This window comes from Prionailurus viverrinus, chromosome X (assembly GCF_022837055.1).
Source record: "Prionailurus viverrinus isolate Anna chromosome X, UM_Priviv_1.0, whole genome shotgun sequence".
Classification (NCBI taxonomy): domain Eukaryota; kingdom Metazoa; phylum Chordata; class Mammalia; order Carnivora; family Felidae; genus Prionailurus; species Prionailurus viverrinus.
Genome location: NC_062579.1, coordinates 79,941,494 through 79,968,072, shown reverse-complemented (window position 1 = coordinate 79,968,072; position 26,579 = coordinate 79,941,494). Strand labels below are relative to the sequence as shown.

Genomic DNA, 26,579 nt, shown 5'->3' with positions numbered 1-26,579 from the left:
GGACATTATTTCTTTTGGAGGGGGGAGCATAATTTCTTAAAGCAAAATAGTATCATCTATATTGAAAATATATTAAATTAATAATTTTCAAAGAAAATAGCACTTGACTTACCTAGGATGGTTACTTCGAAATGTCCAAGGCTTCGGGCGCTTTTAAAGTCCTCAAGTTTTGGAGGCCTTCCCTCTGGTGGTATGTATTTTGCAGGCTGAGAATTAAACTGCTCAGTGAGAAACTTTCTCTGCTCAAAAATAAATTTCCGTGGAATACTTTCAGGATGAACACAGCTATAATGCAAGTGATCTATTAAGCCAAACTTTTTCTCTCTCCACAGAGGACTTTCCCATCTATCGCTTATAGTTTTTCTCGCTTTCCCTTGGACACCAGTGCTTGTGCTTTCTCGACCTGTTAAAGACACAATGAGACAGACACAATGGACCTTATTTATAAATCAAACAAATTAAGTCGTTCAGTACAAAAAAGCACAGATTAAGGAGGAATAGTTTAGTCAACTTTAACAATCAAACCACTTATAAAATATAAATTGAATGTCCAAGAGATAATTGTTATTACAGTGAAAACTAAATTCATTTTCAAAATAAACTTTTACTGCAAAATATTAAACACTGATATTATTTTCTCTGTTGCTTGGATTATGAAGATTTGTAATTACCTTCCTTATACTTTTTCTGTATTTTCTAAACTCTCTTAAATAAACAAATATTTCTTTTATATTCAGTGACAAATTCAAGTTAAGTCAAATTCAAAACTGTTAGATATGGGACCACCACTCACTATTGGTGGAATTTAAGCTTAAAATAAAATTTTGTTAATCTTTGCTAAAAGCAGCTTGAACAAATACAAAATGCAGTCTTTTTCATGGATATAACTCTGCTTCATGAAGACAATTTATTATATATGATACTCCTTTTAGATATAAATAACATGGAAATCAAAGAGGGAACTAAACTCAGATGACAGACCCCTTCAATTTTTTTTTAATGAAATTTATTGTCAAATTGGTTTCCACACAACACCCAATGCTCATCCCAATGGGTGCCCTCCTCAATGCCCATCACCCACAAGACCCCTTAAATTCTTGTTTGTTTTCTATCATCAAGTCAGTTTATCACTTATGTACAATTTATTTAACACATTTAATTTTTAAGGCAGAATATAATTTCTCCCCTACACATTATGACATCCATTGATTCAGCAAATAATTACTGAGCACTTATTATATATATTCCAGATACTGTGCTGAGGACTTTGGTAAAATAAAATTTTTTTTTTAAATTTTTTTTTTTCAACGTTTATCCATTTTTGGGACAGAGAGAGACAGAGCATGAACAGGCGAGGGGCAGAGAGAGAGGGAGACACAGAAACGGAAACAGGCTCCAGGCTCCGAGCCATCAGCCCAGAGCCCGACGCGGGGCTCGAACCCACGGACCGCGAGATCGCGACCTGGCTGAAGTCGGACGCCCAACCGACTGCGCCACCCAGGCGCCCCTGGTAAAATAAAATTTTAATTGAATAATACACCCTGGGACCTGAAGACATAAGGCAGAATCAGAAAAAAAAAAGGTCTGGAACAAGACTGTCTTGTTATCAGTTCTGGTAGCTCAGACAAGCTGATAGCAACTCGGTTTCAGAGTTTACCAAGGTTGCTGAATTGCTTCCTTGCAGGTGGCCTATGCCTTGGTGTTCATTATTATTCTAGCATAAAAAACCTTGCTGAGGCCGAAGGGGGTTCTAACAGAAAGATTTCAATGTGGCAAATATATCATTTCTGCTTTTGAAACATACCTTATTCTCAGACTACTTTCTTAAGCTTTTTAAACCTAGCCAGAGACTTACCAAAAATTTATTATGAGGTAAAATACTAGACTGCGTTGTAAGAGAAGATGAAATTGAATATGTACTTACTCACCAAGAATTCAAAATACTGCAATATTACAAAAGAGTTTTTTATTTCAAAATTCAGATGATGAACACACTTAACTTCCTATAATAATGCTTGATAACAAAAGGATAAAAAATTCAACTGCACATGAAAAATAAAGGAATCAATCAAAGCCAACAGGAAAATTCAGTTAATAGGACTAAACTGAGAACTGTATAATGACTTAATATTTTTATTTTCTAAAATAAATCTCCTTTCCCTAAACTTATACAAATACATAATTAGAATAGCAGTAAGTAGCTATTACAATATTCAAGATATAGCGAGCATTCCTGACTTATTTGTTCTAAAATACAGCATGCAAAGAACAAATTATAGGCTATTCCAAATTTTAAAAATTAAATAATTACATCTGCTTTACAGAAAAAAAATCCTAAAACTGACCCTGACAGAAATAAGTCAGAATATTTTCTATGCTTGTTTTGAGTGTTGATATCAAGGACTGGTAAAATACAAATTTTTATTTGAAAAATTCCTCTGAAAAATCCCACTTTGTTTTTATCGTAACTTGGGATTGTAACTACCTACTCCAATTATATGTTCACAATTATTACAAATGGGTATGAATTCAATACAAGAGATATTGGCAGTCACTGGTTGTGAAAAGCAAGATTTCAAAGGCAATAATTAGGAGATATAGTTCAGGTTTTTCTAAAGATATGATGGAAAATTATGAACTGGAATTCTTTTTAGTTTGCATACTACTAAAATTACCATATGAAACACATGTTTTTAAGCCTAATGCACAACAAAGATACAGGTTAATTACCTAGCTAAATTGTGTGTGTGTGTGTATGATTATATGTTGTAACTTATTTTAATGATTCATTTTACCCTAATTTCTGGTGAGAACAGAATCATGTTTTAATGGGGAGAAATTTCAGGAAAAGACCACATTTTGGCTGTGAGGCAAACAAACAAACAAACAAACAAACAAACAAAAATAAGAAAACAACCACATTATAAATGTATGGATATAGGCATGGTGATTTTGTTTCCTCACAAAATCTACTCTGAGCATTTCTCATTCCATAAATAAAAGTGATGGGCAGGGGTATATGGAAGCATTTGGGAGGGAGAGGAGCTATTTTCTTTGCCTCTTCCCCCCTTGCATCTACTAACTCCACCTTGGTGCAAGATCTACATGGCTAGAAAAGAACAGGGTATTTTTCACTCACTAGCAAGTATAAAATAGACTTTTTAAAAAAGTGTGTAAGAGCTACCTGTAATATTTTGTGATCTCAGTAATACTGTTATTGTCATACTCAACAGTGAAAAACTGAAAAGCATTTTCTATAAGATCAGGAACAAGACCAGGATGCCCTCTCTTACCACTTTTATTCAATAGAATATTGTAAGTCCTAACCATAGCAATAAAGCAAGAAAAAAAAGGCATCCAAATTGGAAAAGAAGTAAAACTGTCACTATGTGCAGATGACATGATATATATATTCCCAAAGTTTCCACTTAAAAAAACCTGTTAGAGCTAAAAAACAAATTCAGTAAAGATGCAGGATACAAAATCAATATACAGAGATGTGTAGTATTTCTTCTATACACTAACAACTATCATATTCTTCTATACACTAACAACTATCATAAAGAGAAATTAAGAAAGTAATCACATTCACAATTGCACCAAAAAGAATGAAATACCTAAAAATAAATTTAATGAAGGTGGTAAAAGACCTGTACACTGAAAACTATAAGACAGTGATGAAAAAAATGAAGATGATACAAACAAATGGAAAAATATTATGTGTTAACAGACTGGAAGAATTAATATTGTTAAAATGTCCATGCTACCCAAAGCAATCTACAGATTCCATGCAATCCCCATCAAAATTTTAATGGCATTTTCCATAGAACTAGAACAAGTAATTCCAAGGTTTGTATGGATCCACTAAAGATCCTGAATAGCCAGGACAGTCTTTATTTTTTTTTCAATATATGAAATCTATTGCCAAATTGGTTTCCATACAACACCCAGTGCTCATCCCAAAAGGTGCCCTCCTCAATATCCATCCCCCACCCTCCCCTCCCTCCCACCCCCCATCAACCCTCAGTTTGTTCTTAGTTTTTAAGAGTCTCTTATGCTTTGGCTCTCTCCCACTCTAACCTCTTTTTTTTTTTCCTTCCCCTCCCCCATGGGTTTCTGTTAAGTTTTTCAGGATCCACATAAGAGTGAAAACATATGGCATCTGTCTTTCTCTGTATGGCTTATTTCAGGAGTACTGATGCATAGGGGCACTTGTACCCCAATGTTTATAGCAGCACTCTCAACAATAGCCAAATTATGGAAAGAGCCTAAATGTCCATCAACTAATGAATGGATAAAGAAATTGTGGTTTATATACACAATGGAGTACTACATGGCAATGAGAAAGAATGAAATATGGCCCTTTGTAGCAACGTGGATGGAACTGGAGAGTGTTATGCTAAGTGAAATAAGCCAGGACAGTCTTTAGAAAAAGAATAACAAATCTGGAGGTATCATACTCCCAGATTTCAAACTATACTACAAAGCTATATAGTAATCAAAACAGTATTTGGCACAAAAATAGACACACAGATCAACTGAACGGAACTGAGAGCCCAGAAAGAAACCCACACAGACAATTGTATACAGACAATTAATTTATGGTAAAGGAGTCAAGAACATACAAAGGAGAAAGGACAGCTATTTCAACAAATGGTGCTGAGAAAACTGGACAGCCACATGCAAAAGGATGAAACTAGATCAGTAACTTAAACCATACACAAAAATTAACTCAAAATGCATTAAAGATTTGAATGTAGACCTGAAACCATAAAATTCCTAGAAGAAAACATAGGCAGTAAGCTCTTAAGGCACTAAGACACTGGTCTTAGTGAGGTGTTTCTGGATCTGACTCCAAAGGCAAGGAGAACAAAAGCAAAAATAAACAAATGGGACATCATACTAAAAAATGTTTGCATGGTAAAAGAAGCCATCATTAAAACAAAAAGGCAACCTACTCAATGGGAGGAGATATTTGCATATATCTGATAAGGGATTAATATCCAAAATATAGAAAGAACTCATACCACTCAACAATTAAAAAAATCTGATTAAAGAAAGGGCAGAGGATCTGAATAGACATTTTTCCAAAGAAGACATACAGATGGCCAACAAGCATATGAAAAGAAGTTCACCACTGCTAATTATTAGGGAAATGCATATAAAAACCAGAACAAAATATCACCTCACACCTGTTAGAATGGCTATTATCAAAAAGACAAGAAATAACTATTGGAGAGGAAGTGGAGAGAAGGGGAACCCTCATGCACTGTTGTTGGGAACTTAAATTGGTGCAGCTGCTAGGAAAACAGCGTGGAAGTTTTTTTTTTTTTTAAATTAAGAATAGATTTGCCATATAGATCTAGCTGTTCCACTTCTGAGTATTTATCCAAATAATACAAAACACTAATGTGAAAAGACACACACGTTTTTATCTTCACTGTCACATTATTTATAATAGCTCCAATAAACATCTTAGAGCATGTCTCCTTGTGCACCCAACACATAGGTCAGAGGGTATAATATATTTTTAATAAATTAGGTATTGTCAAATTACTCTGAAAGGTAGTTGTACCACTTTTTATCTAAGAAAGGGGAACATGACTCTTTCTCTCTTTGAAATACACACATATCTGCTTATATTATAAAACAAACAATGGAAAAATACATCGTATAATCAATTAAAAAGTTACCTACAGTGGGCGAGAAGGAATAGGATGCAGGGAACAAAAATAAAAACTAAACTTCTTTAACTATATGTTCCTTTGTGTATTTGACTATTGAACCATGAAAATAATTTACAAAATTAAATGTTTAAAGAAAGCAATCCTTAAGCATCAAAATAAATGAACCTAAAATATATCTATCCAGTTGGTAGTATAACCACACAGAAATAAATATCACCAGTGATTTTAAAGTATAATAATTCATACATCCTTTGTGGGCATATTCAAAAGATAAAATCACTGCAAAACAAACAAACAAACCTTAACTGTTTATAGCAATATTGTTCATAGAAAGGTTAAGGTGATTATTCTGAAACTGTTCTTATATGTGGTGAGTGAAAGCAAACAAATTACTATGTAATATTCTGATTATATCATCTCCAGGGTCTTCAGAGCCAGGATTTTTGCAGTGGGAAAAAAACCTCTCTTCTGTCTTTATCTCCTATGTCAAAATTCTGTAGTTGTGAATTTTAATTGAAAATATAAAAACAAAATCATGACATATTTTGTCTTAACTGTGCAACCAACCAGTGAGTTGAGTACATTTTCTAGTTCTGTCTACTGTAAAGGTCTAGAAATAATAATGAGACCAGTATCAGTCAACACCCATAATGCCTAATGTGTAGTCTTCAAATACCAGACCTCTGTGGAGAAATAGCTGATTCCATGTCTGGGGCAGAAAATGTTCACAGTTGGCATGGATATACTTTGTCAAATCAGATAGAAAAAAGCTATTGCAAACTATTAGAGTCATATCAAAAGGACTTATAAATAAATTTGAAGAGTTTCCTACTAGCCAAAGATGAGACAGTGTGGCTAATAATAAGGATGGCAACTGCAAAAGAAAAAACACATCGAGTTTGTTTGTTTGTTTGTTTATATGAAATTTATTGTCAAATTGGTTTCCATACAACACCCAGTGCTCATCCCAACAGGTGCCCTCCTCAATACCCATCACCCACCCTCCCCTCCCTCCCACCCCCCATCAACCCTCAGATTGTTCTCAGTTTTTAAGAGTCTCTTATGGCTGTTGGTGGGAATACAAACTGGTGCAGCCGCTCTGGAAAACAGTGTGGAGGTTCCTCAAAAAATTAAAAATAGATCTACCCTATGACCCAGCAATAGCACTGCTAGGAATTTACCCAAGGGATACAGGAGTGCTGATGCATAGGGGCAACTGTATCCCAATGTTTACAGCAGCACTTTCAACAATAGTCAAATTATGGAAAGAGCCTAAATGTCCATCAACATCACATATATTTAAATCCATGTTCATATTATTTAAAACACCAAAGGCAAAATCTAATTGGTGATCTTTGGAAAATTCTAGGGATCCATCTCATTATTTTGAAAATTGATAAAGAGAAAGAATCAAGCATGTGTCCTGTCTTTTCTCAATGAACTGTACATCTTAGTAACCAAATAATAAATTAAAAGAAGTTCCTCCTTATAAAGCTGTATCAGCTACTAAATGAAGAAGGAATGACAGAATTAGGGTATGACTGTTTTGCAGCCCCTTACAAATTAATGGTCCTAAGCATGTTATCAACAGCCACTAACAATATCAAGAAACAAGAACACTTTATGAGTTGAGGAAAAGAGCACAATAGGCAACTCAAAGCTTCCATTCCCTACCCCGAAACATTTAAAAATAAGCAGAAACTGTCAGAAATGACTTTGTCAGAAATCTACAAAAACAATCAAATGTTTACAGCAACAAAGTGAATACTGAATCAAGAAAGAGGTCACTTAAAAATATTAGGAAAGCTTTGTGGCATTGTTTTCTTGCCTTTTACCCACTCGCTCCCCAGCAGGGTAGCATTCTTTAAGAAGACAACCTGCATTCCTAGCATGGGACCCTGGTCCAAGGTTCTGGAGGGAGCAGAGCAGATGTTATTCACAAATTATTGTGTAGATCTTTTCTAACTTGTCTGAGGCTTTCTGAAGGACTGATACAAGACTCCTGTCTCTGTTTCACCTAATCTGGAACTCACCCAGGATGGAAAAGCAGCAGGCATTACTGGAAAACATTAGAAGTTAGACAAACAACTCCCAGATACCTGGAGCAGAAGATTACACTGAGACATAAACTGCCTAAAGCCAGAGAGGAAAAGCCAGGGACAAAGTTTTATTGGGAAACTGATGCATTCCAAATCATTCCTGTATCTTGGGAAATTTAGAAAGCCAAGTGCACATTCAGGATGAGATGCATACACAGAAAAGACCTAAGACCATAAGATTTTCACCTTGGGCTGATTCCTAGGCTTGGTGTAAGTCTAGCTAAGTATTGAAGGTGAGCCTGAAAATAGAGCCAATCTGCAAAGGCTGGAAGGGGTAGTATCTCAGATTTTAGTTCCTGTTATTCAAAGAAATCCATGTCAAAAAATAGCTTAATACATGCTAAGTAAAAGAAATTTCAGGGACCACACATAAGAAATAGCCTCAAAAATTTTTGGGAAAAGTCATTAGACCATATTAATGTACAATTTACATTCCCACCACAAGCACACAAAATTTCCTTTACTACAACATAGAAAGTATCTTCTATGAACACAACGGAATGAAACTAGAAGTTAATAATTGAAGGAAAACTGGAGAATTCACAAATAAGTGGAAATCAAACAATACCCTCGTGTGTGTGTGTGTGTGCATGCGTGCAAGCGTGGTTTGTGTGCACAGTCCGCATTGCCCACCATTATGGCTCTAACCTCTGACTTGAAAATGGGCAGTAATTGCATAGTAAACCTGCATCAAATGTGGATTTCTTTAAAAAACACACTATTAAAGTAACTAATAGGTCAAAGAAGAAATCACAAGGGAAATTATAAAATACCTTGAGGGGCGCCTGGGTGGCTCAGTCGGCTAAGTGTCCGACTTCAGCTCAGGTCATGATCTCGCAGTTCGTGGGTTCAAGCCCCGCATCGGGCTCTGTGCTGACAGCTCAGAGCCTGGAGCCTGTTTCAGATTCTGTGTCTCCCTTTCTCTCTGACCCACCCCGTTCATGCTCTATCTCTCTCTGTCTCAAAAATAAATAAACATTAAAAAAAATAAAAAATAAAATAAAATAAAATACCTTGAATGAAAACAAAAATACAACATAAGTCTTATAAAATGCAGTGAAAATAGCCAGCAGAGGGAAATTTATAGCTGAAATGGTAATATTAAAAAAGAAGAACTCAATTCAATTACCTAACATTATACTTTGAGGAACGAGAAAACTAGAAAGCTAAACTCAAAGAAGGAAATAATTATGTTTAAAGCAGATATAAACGAAATGGAGAACAGAAAAATAGATAGAATCTATGAAATCAAAAATTCATCCTTTGAAAGATCAAGAGAATTGATCTTTATCTAGACTAACCTCCTAAAAAAGAAAGAAAACACAAATAACCAACATTAGAAGTGAAAGTGGGATTCACTACAGAAATAGGATTATAATAGAATACTATGAACAGTCATATGCCAACAAATTTGATAACCCAGATGAAACAGAGAAATTACTAGAAATAAATTACCTAAACTCACTCAAGAAGAAATAGAAAATCTCCATATATCTATAACCAGAGATTGAATGAGTACTTAAAAATCTCTCAACCAAGAGAAATCTAACATCAGATGGCTTCAATGATGAATTCTATCAAATATTTAAAGAATTAACATCAATACATCTCAAAAATCTTCCAAAAAAATAGCAGATGAAGGAACATTTCCAAACTCATTTTATGAGGGCAGTATTACCCTGATACTACTAGAAAAGAAAATGATGGACCAACATCTCTTATTAATATAGATGCATAAATACTCAACAAAATACTAGCAAACCGATTACCATAACTTCTTAAAAAGATTATACACCATGACTGTGGGATTTATCCAAGAAATGGAAGGGTGGTTCAACAGAAAATATCAGTAAACACAATGCACTGTATCAATAGAATGAAGAAAATACCAGAGAATCATTCTATTTGATGCCAAAAAAGGCATCCAAGAGCCTGAACTAGAAGGTGCATGTGGGAGGAGCATTCCCTAGCTGAACAGACATCCTGTCCCAGGACAGGCTAAATTATCAGAAACCAGGAAGGTTTCTGGTAAGTTCCAGAAAGATAAACAATCCAGAAAGGAGGAAGAAGGTAACAGTAGAGTAGGAGGACCCTAGGCATGTTTTATCCCATGAACACAAACAGACAACCATAAAACCATCCTAAATACTGGAGAAATAGACATGAAGACTGACAGAATAAACTCCACAACTAAAGGGAGAGAAGAGGTCACATCAAGGATGGAGCAAGAGACATAACTGGATTCTCTAACACAGAGAAGAAGGCAGAGACTTAGACAAAAATGACAATATGGAGGAATTTATTCCAAATGGAAGAAAAAGATGAGGCCACAGCCAGAAATCTCAGCAAAACAGATATAAGTAACATGCCTGATGGAAAATTTAAAGCAACAATCATTAGGATATTCACTGAGCTTGAGAAGAGAATAGAAGACATCAGTGAGACCCTTGCCAAGGAGATAAATGAGTTAAAAAGAATCAGAGATAAAGAATGAAATAAATGAGACTGGAAACAGGCTTGATGCAATGAACAGTGGAATGGAAGAGGCAGAGGAACAAATTAGTGACCTAGAAGACAAAATAATGGAAAATAAGCTGAACAAAAGAGAGGGAAAAAAGAATCATGTAACAAGAGAACAGGCTTAGGGATAACATTTGTATTACAGGAGTCCCAGAAGAAGAGAGAGAAAAGGGGGAAATTTTTATTTCAAGAAGTAATAGCTGAAAAATTTCCTAAAGTAGGGGAAGAAACAGACATCCAGATTCAAGAGGCACAGAGAACACCCATCAAAATCAACAAAAGCAGGCCTACACCAAGACATTGTAATTAAGCTAGCAAAATATAGTGATGAACAACAAAATCTTAAAAGCAGCAAGACAAAAGAAGCCCTTAACCCACAAGAAAAACTCATAAAGCTAGCTGGAGATTTCTCAACAGTAACTTGGCAAGCCAGAAGGGAGTGGCATGATATATTCAAAATGCTGAATGGGAAAAATCTGCAGCCAAGAACACTTTATCCAGCAAAGCTATCACTCCGAATTTAAGGAGAAAGTTTCCCAAGCAAACAAAAACTAAAGGAGTTTGTGACCACTAAACCAGCCCTGAAAGAATATTAAAGGGGACCAAATCTTTGAGTGGGAAGGAAAGACCAAATGTGACAAAGACAAGAAAGGAGAAAAAAATCTCCAGAAACAACAAAAAAACAAGTAATAAAATGGCATTAAATATGTATCTATCAACAATTAGTCTGAGGAGTGCCTGGGTGGCTCAGTCGGTTGAGCGTCCGACTTCAGCTCAGGTCATGATCTCACAGCTCATGAGTTCAAGCCCCGTGTTGGGCTCTGTGCTGACAGCTCAGAGCCTGGAGCCTGCTTCGGATTCTGTGTCTCCCTCTCTCTCTGCCCCTAACCCACTCGCATCCCATCTCTGTCTCTCTCAAAAATAAATATTAAAAAAAATAGTCTGAATGTAAATGGACTAAACACTTCAAATACGTATCTATCAATAATTAGTCTGAATGTAAATGGACTAAACACTTCAATCAAAAGACAAAGGGTTCCAGAATGCATAAAAAACAAAACCCATCTATATGCTGCCTACAAAAGACTCATTTTAGACCTAAACACACCAGCAGATTGAAAGTGAGAGGATGGAGAAACATGCAAAGCTTCTTTATTAAATACTAGCAAACACAATCCAATAGTACATTAAAATAAATCATTCACCATGATCAAGTGGGATTTATTCTTGGGTTACAAGTGTGGTTCAATACAGAAATCAAAGTGACACATCACATTAATAAAAGAAAGGATAAGAACAATATGATCCTTTCAATAGACATAGATAAAGCATATGACAAAGTACACATCCATTCATGACAAAAATTCTCTGCAAAGTAGGCCTGGGGGAACATACCTCAACATAATCAAGGCCATACATATAAAAACCCACAGCTAACATCATCCTCAATCGGGAAAAACTGAAAGCTTTTCCTCTATTGTCAGGAATAAGACAGGGATGTCCACTCATCGTTATTTAACACAGTGCTGGAAGTCCTAGCCTCAACAATCAGACAACAAAAAACAACAAAAGGCATCCAAATTGGCAAGGAAGAAGTCAAACTTTCATTATTTGCAGATGACATGATAAAATATATAGAAATCCAAAAACACTCCACCAAAAAAAAAAAAACTGCTAGAACTGATACATGAATTCAGTAAAGTTGCAGCTACATGAATTCAGTAAAGTTGAAGGATACAAAAATCAACATACAGAAATCTGTTGCATTTTCATACACCAATAATGAAGCAGCAGAAAGAGAAATTAAGGAAATCAATCCCGTTTCCTTTGCACCAAAACCAATAAGATACCTAGGAATAAACTAACCAAAGAGGTGAAAGACATGTCCTCTGAAAACTACAAAACATTGATGAAAGAAACTGAAGATGACACAAACAAATGGAAAGACATTCCATGCTCATGGATTAAAAGAACAAATATTGTTAACATGCCTATACCACACAAAGCAATCTACTTATTTAATGCAATCCCTATCAAAATGCCAATGGTATTTTTCATAGAGCTAGAACAAACAATCCTAAAATTTGTATGAACCACAAAAGATCCAGAATAGCCAAAGCAATCTTGAAAAAGAAAAGCAAAGCTGGAGGCATCACAACTCCAGACTTCAAGTTATATTACAAGGCTGTAGTAACCAAAAAATATGGTACCAGTACAAAAATAGATAGATCAACAGAACAGAATAGAAAACCCAGAAATGAACCCATAACTATATGGTCAATTAATATTCGACAAAGCAGGAAAAAATATCCAATGGGAAAAAGACAGTCTCTTCAACAAATGGTGTTGGGAAAACTGGACAACAACATGCACAAAAATAAACCTAGACCAGTTTCTTACACCATCAAAAAATTAAAATGGATGAAAGACCTAAACATGAGACAGGAAACCACAGGCAGTAACCTCTTTGACATCATCCATAGCAACTTCTTTCTAAATAACTCTCCTGAGGCAAGGGAAACAAAAGCATAAATAAACTATAGGGACTTCATCAAAATAAAAAGCTTCTGCACAGCAAAGGAAACAACCAAAAAAAAACTAAACAGCAACATATAGAATGGGAGAAGATATTTGCAAATGACATATCTGATAAAGGGTTAGTATCCAAAATATATAAAGAACTTATATAACTCAATACCCCCCAAATGAATATTCCAATTAAAAATGGCAGAAGACATGAATAGACATTTTTTCAAAGAAGACATACAGATGACCAACAGACACATGAAAAGATGCTCAACATCACTCATCATTAGGAAATGAGAAATTAAAACTACAATGAGATACCACTTCACACCTGTCAGAATGGCTAAAATTAGCACAAGAAAACAACAGGTGTTACCAAGGATGGAGAAAAAGGAACCCTTCTGCACTGTTAGTGGGAATTCAAACTGGTGCTACCATTCTGGAAAATAATACAGAGTTTCCTCAAAAAGCTGAAAATAGAACTACCTTATGATCCAACAATTGCACTACTACGTATTTACCCAGAGAATAAAAAACATTAATTCAAAGGGATACATGCACCTCAATCTTTATAGTGCATTAGCTACAATATCCAAATTATGGCAACAGCCGAAGTGTCCACTGGCTGATGAATGCACAAGGAAAATGTGATGTATATATATTTGCTATGTGTATATATGTGTGTGTGTGTGTGTGTGTGTGTGTGTGTACAATGGAGTATTACTCAGCCACTAAAAAGAATGAAGTCTTGCCATTTGCAAAGACGGATGGAGCTATAGGGTGTTTTGCTAACCAAAGTAAGTCAGTTGGAGAAATATAAATACCACATGATTTCACTCATGTGGAATTTAAGAAACAAATGAGCAATGGGGAAAAAAGAGAAAAAGAGGCAAATCAAGAAAAGACTTAACTATAGAGAACAAAGTGATGGTTATCGGAGGGGAATGGGGGTGGGTGGGTGAAATAAGTGATGGGGATTAAGGCATACATGTGTTGTAATGAGCACCAGGTATTGTATGTGTTGTAATGAGCACCACGTACTGTATGGAAGTGCTGAACTGTTATATTGTACAGCTGAAGCTAATATTACACTGCATGTTGACTAACTGGAATTTAAGTAAAAAGTGTAAAAAATGCATCGGACAAAATCCAACAATCATTCATAATAAAAGAACACAGAAAACTAGGAGCAGACAGGATTTTCCTCAATATGAAAATGGGCTTTTACAAAAACGGCACAGCTAACATAATACTCAATGATAAAGTACTGAAAGTTTCCCCCCTAAAGATGAGAAACAAGACAGGGATGTCCACTTTCACCAATGCTATTTGCCATTTTACTGGAAGTTTTAGTCAAAGCAATTAGATATGAAATAGAAATAAAATGAATCCAAATTGGAAAGGAAGAAATAAAATGACCTCTGTATGCATATGCCATAATCCCATGTATAGAGAATCTGCAAGAATCTACAGGAAGGCAACTACAGCTAATAAACCAAATCATCATATTTCCAGGTTACAAAATCAACACACATCAGTCAGGAGAGTTTCTACAAACCAACAATAAACAATATGAATCAGATATTAAGAAAGCAATTCCAATATTTTGAATTTTTTAAATGTTTATTTATTTTGAGAGAGAGAGAGAGAGAGAGAGAGAGAGAGAGAGAGAGAGAACCAGCAGGGGAGGGGCAGAGAGAAAGAGAGAGACACAGAATTCAAAGCAGACTCCAGGCTCCAAGCTGTCAGCATAGTGCCTGGTGCGGGGCTCGAACTCAAGAACTGTGAGATCATGACCTGAGCTGAAGTCGGAGGCTTAACTGACTGAGCCACCCAGGCACCTCAAGCAATTCCAATTATAACAGCAACAAAAAGAATATAGGAGTACATTTGAGCAAGGAGGTAAAAGATTTGTGTCCTAAAAACTAAAACATTGCTGCAATAAAATAAAGCATACCTAAATAAACAAAAGACATCACATGTTCATGGACTGGAAAACAATATTATTAAGATATCAATACTATCTGAAGTAATCTATATAACCAATGCAATACCTATCAAAATTTCAAAAGCCTATTTTGCATAAATGGTAAAACCTGATCCTCAGATTCATATGGAATTACAAGGAGTCCTGAATGCTAAAGCAATCTTGAATAAAAAGAACAAAGTTGAAGGACTCACACATCCCAATTTCAAAACTCAATACAAAGCTACAGTAATCAAAATAGTGTGCTACTGGCATAGGGACATTTAGACTAGTGGAATAGAACTGAGAGTCCAGAAATAAACACATGCATCTATGGCCATTTGATTTTCAACAGGAATACCAACTCAATTCAGTGGGGAAAGAATTGTCTTTTCGACAATTGGTATTGTGAGAACTGAATTTCCCCATACCAAAGAATAAAGGTGGACCCCTGTCTCCTGCCCTATTTGGCAACCTATTTAGGTTATATTCTTATATTTAAGACCAACAACCTAAAATATGAGCTAGAAACCATAAAACACAAGCAAACAGGAAAAAATCTTCATGATTTTGGATTTGGCGATGGAATATTAGATATGATACCAAAATGAGATTGAAAGAAATATTTAACAAAGTATTGATAAAGTATATAAAGAAAAAGAAAAAAACTGATAAATTGTAGTTCATTAAAATAAGAGTAAACCAAGAAGGATATATTTTACCTTGCTAATGAGTTTGGACTTTAAAATGTTTTAAGCAAGAAGTATGAACTGGTTAGTGTTTTGAAAAGATTGCTTTGATGTCAGTGTGGAGAACAGATTTAAATGTCTCTTCTTATTATTACTGAAGTCTAGGAATTTTTATTCCATCAATATTTTATGGTTTCATTGTCATAAGTAAACATTTATATGTGCAAAAAACAGTTTTGTGCATCAAAGGACATTATCAGGGAAGTGAAAAGAAAACCTATAAAATGGAAGAAAACATTTGAAAATCATATATCTGATGGAGATTTAATATCCAGAATAAAAAACTCCCCAAATTGAATAAAAAGTCAAACAACTCAATTAAAAAACAATCAAGGAGGGGGGTTGTCTGGGTGGCTCAGTTGGTTAAGTGTCCAACTCTTGATTTCAGCTCAGGTCATGATCTCACAGTTCATGAGGTTGAGCCCCACGTCAGGCTCTGTGCTGACAGTGTGAAGCCTGCTTGGGATTCTCTCTCTCCCTCTCTCTCTGCAATTTCCCTGCTTGTGTGCTCTCCCTTTCTCTCTCTAAACTAAAAAAAAAAAAAAAAAAAAAAAACCCAACAAAAAAAAACAAGCAAAGGAAGTCAATGCACAACTCTTCAATGAAATCATACAAATGCCTAAAAAGCACATGAAAAGATGCTCAATATTATCAGTCATCAGGGAAATACAAATCAAAATCACAATGATATATCACTTCTCACTAATCAGGATGGCTATAATAAAAAATAAGAAAAAAATAAAAGAAGTTCTGGCAAGGATATGGAGAAGTTAGAACCCTCATACATTCCTGGTGGGCATGTAAAATGCTGCAGCTGCTATGGAGAATAGTTTTGGCAGTTCCTCAAAATTTAAACAGAAAACTATCATATGACCCAGCAATTCTACTTCTAGGTATATACTCAAAAGAATTGAAAACGGGGATCCAAATACCCGTTGACCAAAGTTCATAGCAGCAGTATTCACAATAGTTCAAAGGTGGAAACAACTCAAGTGTCCATCAATGGATAAATGGTTTAACAAAATGTGGTATGTACGTATACATTCATACTTACATATACACACGTATATATGAGAATAGTATCCAGCCACAAAAAGGAATGAAGTTCTGATACACACTACAACATAGATGAATCCTGAAAATATGCTAAGTGAAATAAGCTAGACACAAAGAACAAATATTGTATGATTCCAACTTATGGATTTACCTAAAATAGGCAGATTCACAGAGTAAGTAGATTAAAGGTTACAAAGGGCTAGGGGAGAGGAAAATGGTGGCTACTGCTTAATGGGTACAGCGTATTTGGGGTGATGAAAAAGCTTTGGAAATGGATAGTGATGGTTGCACAACATTGTGAATATATTTTATGCCACTGAATTGTACAACTAAAAATGGTTAAATTGGCAAAATTTGCTATATATATTTACCACAAATACAATATTTACCATAATAAAAATATTTAAATATTCCTCTTCAAATATTTGGTAGAATTCACCAGTGAATATTTAAAATATTTACATGAACCTCCTTATGCAAGAAAATAGCACCTATGAAGTAGTCATGACCCCAACAAATTATACCCAAGTATCACCAAGTCTCTAGGTCCAACTATCAAATTTCAGAAAATAAATAAGACTGAGCACCTTAACATTGTAAGCATGAAATTGGCAACATTTAGACTGTGGGAAAGTCTACAGAAAACTGACTTGGTTACTTTAACAAATACATTTTATTGAAAAACAAAATAGATGGAAAGGAAGCTACAGATTAAGAATCTGTAAGAGATTTATCAGTCATTTCCAACAGAAGGACCTTATTTGGATCCCAAATAAATGCAAAAAATTCCCTTGAGATTCTTTCTCTCCTGCTCTCTCTCTGCTCCTATCCTGCTTGCATGTGTACTCTCTCAAAATAAACTTAAAAGAAAGAAATTACCGCCAATTTTTAAGGTATGATAATGATATTGTGGTCATATTAAAATAGTTCTTATCTTTTAGAGGTAATACTAAAATTTTACAGATGAAGTGATATAATATCTGTGTCCAAAAAATGTGGGATGAGTAGGTGTAAGTATAGGTGAAACAAGATTGGTCTAGAGTTGATAACTATTGGGAACTGAGTGATGCATAACATTGGTATATTATCCATGTGCTTTTTTTTTTGTATGAGATACTGTACTTCATACTGTATTTTCCCCCATCAGTTTATTATGAAAAATTTCAAATATACGACAAAATTAAAAGAATTTTACAAGAACACTATATATCCACTACACTTAGATTTTCCCATTTTAATGCATGAGCTATGGCCATCCTTATCCATCTATTAATCCATTTTATTTGTATTCTTTTCAAATAAAGACTTCTTTTAACTTTTTGATAAAAAGTTTCAGCACGCATATCATTACCCGGTTTAATATTTGTTTAAAATATTGTAATATAAAATTTACATGAAATACACACATCTCAGTTATGTGCACTTGACAAATGTATATACTTTAGGTAACCAAAACCCCTCTCAGGATATAAAGTACTGCTATCACCCAGAATTTTCTTTCTGCCCTTTCCCAGTCAATCGCCATACATCAGTTCAAACTCTATACTAAGACAACTACTGTTCTGATTTTTCCACCAGAGATTAGTTTTTCTTGTTCTGGATCTTAATATAAATGAATTCATACAGTATGCACTCTTTTGTGTAATATTTCTATCTTCATATTATTTTAGAGTTTCGTCTATTCTGTTACAATGTTTTGTATATTAGCAGTTCATTATGTCTTGGATACCAGTCCTTAGATATATATCTTGAGAATATTTCCTCTCCATCTGCAGCTAGTCTATAGATTTTTTTTCAGTTTCCACTTTTTAATATTCTAAATGTTTATTTATTTATTTTGAGAGAGAGAGAGAAAATGTGAGTGGGGGGAGGGGCAGAGAAAGAGGGAGAGAGAATCCCAAGCAGGCTTTGCACTATCAGCATGGAGCCTGATGCAGGGCTCAACTTCACAAACTGTGAGATCATGACCTGAGCCAAAATCAAGAGTCAGATGCTCAACTGACTGAGCCACCCAGGCACCCCATTTTTAATATATTTAAATAAAATTTATACACATTTAAGGCTTACAACAGAATGATTTTATATACATACACATAGTAAAGTGATTACTACAGTTAAACTAATTAATGTATCACTCCTCACATACATGATGGGCACCTGAAATCTACTGTTAGTGTATTTCCAGTATTCAATATAGTATCAACTATAATCATCATGCTGTACATTAGATCTTTATACTTATTCATCCTCCATAACTACAACTTTGACTGACATCTCTCCATTTCCCCCACCTCCCTGCCCCAGGGTAACTACCATTCTACTCTCTACCTGTATAAGTATGACCTTTTTAGGTTCTATATACAGGTGAGATTATGTAGTATTTGTCTTAACCATATGTTTCTGATGCTTTGGCATCTGGGGCTTTGGTGACCCTGGACAGACTCCTCTCTGGGCTAGCCAATTCTCAGAGACAGAAAACAACTTGCCTTGGACCTTTCATATGCAAATCAACCATCCCAGAGCCCAGAGCCTTTACAGGGCTTCTCATACTTTGAGTCACTAATTCCCCTACCCTAATGACCCTAGGACAGGGACCAGACAATGAGGGTCAGTCCTTATACCCCTGAGCCTGCTGAAATTATTTAAACTAGTCAATCCTAAATCTGCTTATCTGCCTTGCTTGTTTGTTTCCACAGAAACCACAATAGAGGCTTGTGCTGGAGCCTGGGTGGCTCAGTCGGCTGAGCATCAGACTTCTGATTTCAGCTCAAGTCATGATCCCAGGGTTGTGGGATTGAGCCCTATGTTGGGCTCCGTGCTGAGCATGGAACCTGCTTAGATATTCTCTCTCTCTCTGCCTCTTTCCCCGATCACATACTCTCTCTCTAAAATTTAAAAAAAAATGTCTCATGACCATGTTTTCCCATTACTCACTCTGCCTCCTGACTGACCCTGGTGCTACCCATGGCATGATGTATCCCCTCCTCTGGGGATCTGTGAATATAATACCTATCTTTTCAATGCCAATTATCTCCTGATCCGATAGATTTGCCATACCTAAGTAATAATAAAACCTATATTTAAAAATGAGGGTTTGTTATACTACTCTGTTCACTTCTGTATATATGTGAATTTTTTCATAATAAAAATTTAATCTCTTAGTTGATAACATCGTTGCTCTGAGCTGAATTGTGTTACCCAAAAATTTATATTTTGATTCTTTAACCCCCCAGTACCTTAGAATATGACTAAATAAAGAAAATAGAGACTTTAAAGAGGCCATTAAGTTAAAATGAAGCTGTTAGTGTGGGTCCTAATCTAATCTGACTGGCATCTTTATAAGAAAATGTGGATATACAGAGAGACACCAGGGATGTGTATGCACAGAAAGACAATCAGGTGAGGACACAGCACAAAAAGATGGCTATCTGAAAGCTATGGGGTGAGGGCTCAGGAAAAGCCAAACTTGCTGACACCTTGATCAGGGACTTGTAGCCTTCAGAACTATAAAAAAAAAAAATTCTTTTGTTTAAGCCATCCAGTTTGTGGTATTTTATGGCATCCCTGGCAAACTAATACAACTGCCTACCCAAACTAGAATACTGAGTCTGTCAAATTAAGACAAGGAGTAGGTAAATGAAGCACCCCTGAAGTCATTTCCCTACTCTGTTTTAGTCAATACCTAGATATGGTTGATTGTATTTTCAAATTTTTCTCTTGTCTCTTCTCTTACTCTTTTTTCTTTATTACCACTGCTCTATCCATGGCCTTTATCATCATTTACTGGCATGTTTGGCTCTAGAGTTGTGTCCCTTAAACCCATCCCCCACATAGCATCAGAGTTAACTATTAAAATGCAAATCAAGATTCCAGGACCCATGAGCAGAGAGGCGTGTGGGACATTCCAGTTGGCCCTGGCAGGTTGATTTTACTGAGAGAGGAAGATGGCGGCATAGGATGATGCTGGGCTCACTGCATTCTGCTGACCAGTTAGATTCCACCCACATTTGCCTAAATAACCCAGAAAACCCCCAGAAGACTAGCAGAATGGACTCTCTGGAGCCAAGCGTAGACGAGAGGCCCAGAGAAGAGGGTAGGAAGGGCGGAGAGGCGGTGTGTGCTACATGGACAGGAGGGAGGGAGCTGGGTGGTGGAGGGGCAGCCCGCCTGGCAAGGCAGAGCCCCTGAGTCTGGCTTGCAAAAGCAGAGGGGCCAGAGAGAGTGTGTTCTGACAGCCAGCGGGACTTAACATCTGGAATGTTATAAGTCAACAGCTCTGTTCTGAGAGCGGGAGGGCTCGAGGACAACGGGAGGGAGAGTTGTTGAGCCCCGGAGGACAGAGCTCAGCTTGGCGGGGAACAAAGGCGCTAGGAAGCACCATCTCCCTTGCCCATCCCCCAGCCAAAATCCCAAAGGGAACCAGTTTCCGTCATGGAACTTGCTTGCATCGCGCAAATACCCAATGCCATGCTTCTGCGGATCCATCCCTCCAACGGGTCTGCCTCCCTCCTGGTGCCCTAGGGCCTCTCCCGAAGCAGACCACTGAAGGCAAAGTGAGCTGAGTCTGCCCCTTCTGCCCCTGTGCACCGTGCGGATCCACCCTAGCTAATACGCCAGATCCCATCGAAGCAGCACCACAAGCCTGGCAGTGCGCAAGTAGCCCAGACAGGGGCAATACCACTCCACAGTGAGTCCTGCTCCTCGAAGAGGGGAAGATAAGGTACACACCAGTCTGACTGTGGCCCCAGTGGTGGGCTGGGGCCAGACATCAGGTCTGACTGAAGTCCCGCCCACCAACGCAAGTAACTCCAGACAGCACAGAGTAAGAGCCCTGCAGTTCTGCGCCACTCCAGGGACTATCCAAGATGACGAAACGGACGAATTCTCCTCAAAAGAAACTCCAGGAAGTAGCGACAGCTAACGAAGTAATCAAAAATGATTTAAGCAATGTAACAGAAAATGAATTTAAAATAATAGTTATAAAATTAATCGCTGGGCTTAAAAAAAGTATAGAGGACAGCAGAGAATCTATTACTACAGAGATCAAGGGACTAAGAAACAGTCAGGAAGAGCTAAAAAATGCTAGAAATGAGCTGCAAAATAAAATGGAGGCAACCACAGCTCGGATTGAAGACACAGAGGAGAGAATAGGTGAATTAGAAGATAAAATTATGGAAAAAGAGGAAGCTGAGAAAAAGAGAGATAAAAAAAATCCAGGAGTATGAGGGGAGAATTAGAGAACTAAGTGACACAAATAAACGTAATAACATACGCATAATTGGTATTCCAGAGGAGGAAGAGAGAGGGAAAGGTGCTGAAGGTGTACTTGAAGAAATAATAGCTGAGAACTTCCCAGATCTGGGGAAGGAAAAAGGCACTGAAATCCAAGAGGCACAGACAACTCCCTTCAGAACTCAACTAACTTGAATCGATCTTCTGCACAACATATCATAGTCAAACTGGCAAAATACAAGGATAAAGAGAAAATTCTGAAAGCAGCTAGGAATAAACATGCTCTAACATATAAAGGGAGACCAATAAGACTCATGATGGATTTATCTACTGAAACTTGGCAGGCCAGAAAGGAATGGCAGGAGATCTTCAATGTGATGAACAGAAAATATATGCAACAGATAATCCTTTACTCAGCAAGTCTGTCATTCAGAATAGAAGAAATAAAGGTTTCCCCAAACAAAAACTGAAGGAATTCGTCACCACTAAACCAGCCCTACAAGAGGTCCTAAGGGGGATCCTGTGAGACAAAGTACCAGAGACATCACTACAAGCATGAAACCTACAGATATCACAATGACTCTAAACCCATATCTTTCTATAATAACACTGAATGTAAATGGACTAAATGCTCCAACCAGAAGACATAGGGTATCAGAATGGTTAAAAAAAAAAAACCAAGATCCATCTATTTGCTGTCTACAAGAGTCTCATTTTAGAACTGAGGACACTTTCAGATTGAAATAAGGGGATGGAGAACTATCTATCATGCTACTGGAAGTCAAAAGAAAGCTGGAGTAGCCATACTTATATCAGACAAACTAGACTTTATATTAAAGGCTATAACAAGAGATGAAGAAGGGTATTATGTAATAATTGCAGGGTCTATCCACCAGGAAGAGCTAACAATTATAAATGTCTATGTGCCGAATACGGGAGCTCCCAAATATATAAAACAATTACACACAAACATAAGCAACCTTATTGATAAGAATGTGGTAACTGCAGGGGACTTTAATACTCCACTTACAACAGTGGATAGATCATCTAAACACAGGATCAATAAAGAAACAAGGGCCCTGAATGAGACATTGGATCAGATGGACTTGACAGATATATTTAGAACTCTGCATCCCAAAGCAACAGAATATACTTTCTTCTCGAGTGCACATGGAACATTCTCCAAGATAGATCATATACTGGGTCACAAAACAGCCCTTCATAAGTTCACAAGAATTGAAATTATACCATGCATACTTTCAGACCACAATGCTATGAAGCTTGAAATCAACCACAGAAAAAAGTCTGGAAAACCTCCAAAAGCACGGAGGTTAAAGAACACCATACTAAAGAATGAATGGGTCAACCAGGCAATTAGAGAAGAAATTAAGAAATATATGGAAACAAATGAAAATGAAAATACAATAATCCAAATGCTTTGGGATACAGCGAAGGGAGTCCTGAGAGGAAAATACATTCCAATCCAGGCCTAGCTCAAGAAACAAGAAAAATCCCAAATACAAAATCTAACAGCACACCTAAAGGACCTAGAAGCAGAACAGGAAAGACACCCCAAACCCAGCAGAAGAAGACAAATAATAAAGATCAGAGCAGAAATAAACAATACAGAATCTAAAAAAACTGTAGAGCAGATCAATGAAACCAAGAGTTGGTTTTTTGAAAAAGAAAGAAAATTGATAAACCTCTAGCCAGGCTTCTCAAAAAGAAAAGGCAGATGACCCAAATAGATAAAATCATGAATGAAAATGGAATTATTACAACCAATCCCTCAGAGATACAAACAATTATCAGGGAATACTATGAAAAATTATATGCCAACAAACTGGACAACCTGGAAGAAATGAACAAATGCTTAAACACCCACACACTCCCAAAACTCAATCAGGAGGAAATAGAAAGCTTGAACAGACCCATAACCAGCGAAGAAATTGAATCAGTTATCAAAAATCTCCCAACAAATAAGAGTCCAGGACCAGATGGCTTCCCAGGGGAATTCTACCAGACATTTAAAGCAGAAATAATACCTATTCTTCTCAAGCTATTCCAAAAAATAGAAAGGGAAGGAAAACTTCCAGACTCATTCTATGAAGCCAGAATTACTTTGATTCCTAAACCAGACAGAGACCCAGCAAAAAAAGAGAACTACAGGCCAATATCCCTGATGAATATGGATGCAAAAATTCTCAATAAGATACTAGCAAATCGAATTCAAAAGCATATAAAAAGAATTATTCACCATGATCAAGTGGGATTCATTCCTGGGCTGCAGGGCTGGTTCAACACTCGCAAATCAATCAATGTGATACATCACATTAATAAAAGAAAAGATAAGAACCATATGATCCTGTCAATCGATGCAGAAAAAGCTTTTGACAAAATTCAGCATCCTTTCGTAATAAACACCCTCGAGAAAGTCGGTATAGAAGCAACATACTTAAACATCATAAAAGCCATTTATGAGAAGCCCACAGCTAGTATCTTTCTCAATGGGGAAAAACTGAGAGCTTTCCCCCTGAGATCAGGAACACGACAGGGATGTCCACTCTCACCGCTATTGTTTCACATAGTGTTGGAAGTTGTAGCATCAGCAATGAGACAACAAAAGGAAATCCAAGGCATCAAAATTGGCAAAGATGAAGTCAAGCTTTCACTTTTTGCAGATGACATGATATTATATATGGAAAATCTGATAGACTCCACCAAAAGTCTGCTAGAACTGATACATGAATTCAGCAAAGTCGCAGGATACAAAATCAATGTACAGAAATCAGTTGCATTCTTATACACTAATAATGAAGCAACAGAAAGACAAATAAAGAAACTGATCCCTTTCACAACTGCACCAAGAAGCATAAAATACCTAGGAATAAACCTAACCAAAGATGTAAAAGATCTGTATGCTGAAAACTATAGAAAGCTTATGAAGGTAATTGAAGAAGATATAAAGAAATGGAAAGACATTCTGTGCTCATGGGTTGGAAGAATAAGTATTGTTAAAATGTCAATACTACCCAAAGCTATCTACACATTCAATGCAATCTCAATCAAAATTGCACCAGCATTCTTCTCGAAGCTAGAACAAACAATCCTAAAATTCATATGGAACCACAAAAGGCCCTGAACAGCCTACCTCATTTTGAAGAAGAAGACCAAAGCAGGAGGCATCACAATCCCAGACTTTAGCCTCTACTACAAAGCTGTAATCATCAAGACAGCATGGTATTGGCACAAAAACAGACACATACACCAATGGAATAGAATAGAAACCCCATAACTAGACCCACAAGAGTATGGCCAACTAATCTTTGACAAAGCAGGAAAGAGTATCCAATGGAAAAAAGACAGTGTCTTTAACAAATGGTGCTGGGAGAACTGGTCAGTAACATACAGAAGGATGAGACTAGACCACTTCCTTACACCATTCACAAAAACAAACTCAAAATGGATAAAGGACCTGAATGTGAGGCAGGAAACCATCAAAACCCTAGAGGAGAAAGCAGGAAAAGACCTCTGACCTCAGCTGCAGCAATTTCTTACTTGCCACATCCCCAAGGGCAAGGGAATTAAAAGCAAAAATGAAATATTGGGACCTCATGAAGATAAAAAGCTTCTGCACAGCAAAGGAAACAACCAACAAAACTAAAAGGCAACCAACGGAATGGGAAAAGATATTTGCAAATGACATATCGGACAAAGGGCTAGTATCCAAAATCTATAAAGAGCTCACCAAACTCCACACCCAAAAAGCAAATAATCCAGTGAAGAAATGGGCAGAAAACATGAGTAGACACTTCTCTAAAGAAGACATCCAGATGGCCAACAGACACATGGAAAGATGCTCAACGTCACTCTTCATCAGGGAAATACAAATCAAAACCACACTCAGATATCACCTCACACCAGTCAGAGTAGCTAAAATGAACAAATCAGGAGACTATAGATGCTGGAGAGGATGTGGAGAAACGGGAACCCTCTTGCACTGTTGGTGGGAATGCAAACTGGTGCAGCCGCTCTGGAAAACAGTGTGGAGGGTCCTCAAAAAATTAAAAATAGACCTACCCTATGACCCAGCAATCGCACTGTTAGGAATTTACCCAAGGGATACAGGAGTGCTGATGCATAGGGGCACTTGTACCCCAATGTTTATAGCAGCACTCTCAACAATAGCCAAATTATGGAAAGAGCCTAAATGTCCATCATCTGATGAATGGATCAAGAAATTGTGGTTTATATACACAATGGAATACTACGTGGCAATGAGAAAGGATGAAATACGGCCCTTTGTAGTAACATGGATGGAACTGGAGAGTGTTAAGTGAAATAAGTCATAGAGAGAAAGACAGATACCGTATGTTTTCACTCTTATGTGGATCCTGAGAAAGTTAACAGACGTCCATGGGGGAGGGGAAGAAAAAAAAAAGAGGTTAGAGAGGGAGAGAGCCAAAGCATAAGAGACTCTTAAAAACTGAGAAGAAACTGAGGGTTGATGGGGCGTGGGAGGGAGGGGAGGGTGGGTGTAGGGTATTGAGGAGGCCACCTTTTGGGGTAAACACTGGGTGTTGTATGGAAACCAATTTGACAATAAGTTTCATATTAAAAAAATGAAAAAAATAAAACTTACCATTTACTTATGTTAAATAAAATAAAATGCAAATCAAATTATGCCATACTGCCTCTTAATGTTTTCCAAAATCTCTCCCTTAGTGACTAGAGAATAAATCCA

At 36.7% G+C, this 26,579-nt stretch overlaps 1 protein-coding gene across 1 annotated transcript in view; it reads right to left on the bottom strand.

Annotated features, from left to right (window-relative positions):
• RADX (RPA1 related single stranded DNA binding protein, X-linked) overlaps window positions 1-26,579 on the bottom strand; it is a 92,454-nt gene that overhangs the window by 15,469 nt on the left and 50,406 nt on the right. Inside the window, exon 12 of the mRNA XM_047844975.1 lies at window positions 113-403. Coding sequence (XP_047700931.1) covers window positions 113-403 — 291 coding nt within the window. The remainder of the gene's footprint in view (window positions 1-112; window positions 404-26,579) is intronic.